The sequence below is a fragment of the Sinocyclocheilus anshuiensis genome, unplaced genomic scaffold, assembly GCF_001515605.1.
Source record: "Sinocyclocheilus anshuiensis isolate Anshui unplaced genomic scaffold, SAMN03320099.WGS_v1.1 scaffold1144, whole genome shotgun sequence".
Classification (NCBI taxonomy): Eukaryota; Metazoa; Chordata; class Actinopteri; order Cypriniformes; family Cyprinidae; genus Sinocyclocheilus; species Sinocyclocheilus anshuiensis.
Window position 1 is genome coordinate 395,164 of NW_015551101.1, and position 3,837 is coordinate 399,000.

Sequence of the window (3,837 nt, forward strand, 5' to 3'; positions counted from 1 at the left end):
AAGCTCATCGGTCTGAAAAGCGAGGTGTGCTGTGATTGGCCAGCTATCCAGTGCGTTATGATTGGCCGAATACCTCAAGCGTGTGACGGAAATGTTATGCCCCTACCATACTGTGATGATGCCCTGTCCGGCCGGAGCGATGATTCAGAAACATGAAAACCCATTATAAACGAGGCATTCGTTGCATCCAGTGGGGACATAATTATGGATTACAGTGACTTATACTGTCTTTTTACGCATTACATCACGCCGCGTAAACATAAAACCATGTCTGCATTTGTGATCGGAGAAATTACAAACAACAAGCCCTACTCTACACTGCCCAAAAAACTCGCTTTAAATATATAAAAAACTCTTTAAATATAAAAAATCTACTTACAGTCTTTGAGTCAGAACAGCCAGCATTGTAGTCTACTCTAGAAAGGAAAATTTTAAATCGCATAATATGACCCCTTTAATAATATTGCATACAAAGTATATAATTATATATAATTTGTTAAATGTCACAATGCAAAAATAGTCCTACGAGTCCTAAAATTGAATGTTTTTTATTCATAATATAATTTCCCGTCATAATATAATTCCTTGCGTCCGGTTTAGATACCATCTGAGGGATGTTATCGTAGGAAAGATTTACTTCCTTCTTGTGAGGATAAAGATTAAACACATGGAAATCGATATAATAAAACGGGAAACGACTGGAACAGGACCCAGTGTGTACCACGAAAATGACACCATTGCCAAATATGAGATCATGGATGGGGCACCGGTGAGAGGTAAAGCTAAACCTTTCATCTGTATTATATTATGGTACTATAGAGTCCATATTGTATTAACTTTTTGTGGCTTCTGTTTAGACACTTTTCTGAAATGTATTATTTTCACATGCACTTAAAGGGATAGTTCACCCAAAAATGAAAATTCTGTCAGTAATTACTCACCCTCATGTCATTCCAACCCCGTAAGACCTTCGTTGATCTTCGGAACACAAATTAAGATATTTTTGATGAATTCCGAGAGCTCTCTGACCCTCCATAGACAGCAAGGATCCTAACTCGATCAAGGTCCAAAAACGTAGCAAGGAGATCGGTAAAATAATCCATGTGACATCAGGAGTTCAACTGTAATTTTACAAAGCTACGAAAATACTTCTTGTGTGCAAAAGAAAAAAAACAATGGGCCTCATTCATGAAACATTCGTAAATATAGGAGTAAATTCTGAGTAATTTGAGTCTAATACGGACCTTCACGAAAACTCTCCTCCGGATTCACAAACGCTTCGTAAACTTCCGATTTGATAGTTAAACATGCGTTTGTTAATGAATTCCAATGATTCATAAATAGGGCGCTCGTGCACACTCATTCACAATTAACTTACCATAATCCTCGCCTGTAATTACAGCTACGCAAATTGCGTGTCCAGGAACGCAGTGGAATATTCTGGTCTACTTTCTCAGGTTTAGCTCCAGTATATTGCATAAATACAAAAAAAGACTTTTAGGCCATATGCCTAACAATAAATATTTAATAACGTGTGTCCACCAAAGCGTTTTTAGCCAGCTGAAAAAATGTCAGGCGCTCTTCTTAAAACGACCAGCTGGTGGCGCTTGAGTTCGTTCTGCTCATGTTTCATGAATGAGGCCCAATGACTTTATTCAACAATTCGTCTCCTCCATGTCACCCTAGCGCCATTTTTGAGTGTATCACATACGTAAACAACGTATGTATGCGGATACGTTGTTTACGCTTTGATCTGAATGTAAACAACGTATCCGGGTACATACGTTGCGAGAAGACAAATAGTTGAATAAAGTCATTATTGTTTTCTTTGCACACAAAAAGTATTTTCGTAGCTTCGTAAAATTACGGTTGAACCCCTGATGTCACATGGACTATTTTAACGATGTCCTTGCTATGTTTTTGGACCTTGATCGTGTTAGGATTCTTGCGGTCTATGGAGGGTCAGAGCGCTCTCGGAATTCATCAAAAATATCTTAAATTGTGTTCCGAAGATGAATGAAGGTCTTACGGGTTTGGAACGACATGAGGGTGAGTAATTACTGACAGAATTTTCATTTTTGGGTGAACTATCCCTTTAATGTTATGGTTCCGTTCCCTTATTCTTTTCAGGCGAGTCGATCCCCATCCGCTTATTTCTCGCTGGATACGAGTTGACGCCCACCATGAGGGACATCAACAAGAAGTTCTCTGTGCGTTACTACCTGAACCTAGTCCTTATAGATGAAGAAGAGCGACGATACTTCAAACAACAGGTCCGGATTCCACATATAATGTAACATTACACATTACCTGTTACTTACAAATGAGTAAAATACATTGCTATTCATTCTCAACAGGAGATCACACTTTGGAGGAAAGGAGATATTGTGAGGAGAAGTATGTCCCAACAGGCCACCATTGCCACCCAGAGATATGAGGGATCAAACTCTGAAACTGCGTCAGCACAAGCCAAAGAGGAGAGTAATTAGACGCAAGACGCTTTGTTCCCACGAGATCTCAAATGAACCTTGTTACGTCAAAATAATGTTTTATAAGTCTCAAAGGGATCAATGCGACGCGTGATTTTTGCAGAAAAAGTGAAATCATCGTGTTTTGAGATCAAAAATGAGAATTGAGCTTGTAAAAGGCAGTCCAACTATGTGTATAGATTACAAAATATTTTTTTATTTCTCTTTCCAATACTGCATACATTTCCATTATACAATAGTGACCAACAGTTTTGAAATGCCAGACACAATCTTTTAACGTGTACGCCGGTTTTCATGCTATACGTTTGATTTGTGCTTCATGAAGTTGTAAGGCTCAATACATTCCTCTTCTTATGCTCAAATTTTGCTTAAGTCAAGTACACTGAAAAATCGAATCTAGCTTCTGTACCTTGTCCTGTTTAATGAGCCCAAAAAGAGATTTACTGTGATCTTTTGTGTTAAATCTAGCGCTTCATGTACTCTTCATAGAGCTCTGCACAGTATTATTCTGTCATTTGGGGTATCACAAATGAAGGCCTCCATAGAAATGTCTAATAAGGGAACTACTAACTTACTTAACATGAATATTTGTATTTTTTTTTTTCTTTTGATCTGGTGTATGAATAAGAATCAGCAGAATCATCGACAGCACAAGGTTCCAGCATTCTCAAGAGTGCAGTTTAATGCTGTAATAGAGAAAATCCTTCTTGTGATTGTTTGCTACTAATTTTTAAGGTGAATTTTCAATTTTTTCGCGAGCTTCAGCTTTCAAAGTAAATATCAAGACAGTTAATGATGTCGTTAGTTTTACCATCAGTTCAAGCCCGAAAGGGCAACAGAGTCAGACAGAGACAGACACAGTGATGATGCAGTACACAAGCCGCGGTTAAGACAGCTGATGTGCTATGATTTCTGACAGGCAGTTCACTCTCCTGTGATGTGACCCTGTTCCCCTCACACTCAAACACACACACGACGCGTTACTCTGCGCTGCGCAAAACTCCGCATTTGAACAGTCAATAGCAAATACTTAAACTAGTAACAAAACATACTTACAGTCACTGATTCAGAAGCGCCATATTGTCATAGCAAAGTCGGAATTTACCCTTTTTTTTTTTTTGAAATAGCCTTTGTGCACAGCCAGCCTCGTACTCTCCTAGGTTCACAAAACTCGTCCATAAAATGCGTTGCACAAATTCGAACATCTGGGTTGTGCTGTTCTGTTGTAAATAAATCTTAACCAATGATTCCTAATTGCATCTACTTCCAGAAGGCCAAATAAAGTGCTTTTGCTTTCGCACTGAAACACACAACGTCTCTCTGACATGGCTGCTTCAACACTAACTGC

The 3,837-nt window shown here is 38.7% G+C and overlaps 1 protein-coding gene across 1 annotated transcript in view; it reads left to right on the forward strand.

Annotated features, from left to right (window-relative positions):
• The window catches only part of LOC107662747 (vacuolar protein sorting-associated protein 26B-like), a 4,790-nt gene extending 1,553 nt beyond the window's left edge, over window positions 1-3,237 (forward strand). Inside the window, exons 3-5 of the mRNA XM_016452827.1 lie at window positions 601-776; window positions 2,131-2,273; window positions 2,358-3,237. Of these exons, the coding sequence (XP_016308313.1) occupies window positions 601-776; window positions 2,131-2,273; window positions 2,358-2,489 (451 nt within the window). The 3' untranslated portion in view covers window positions 2,490-3,237. The remainder of the gene's footprint in view (window positions 1-600; window positions 777-2,130; window positions 2,274-2,357) is intronic.
• Window positions 3,238-3,837: the final 600 nt, after the last annotated feature.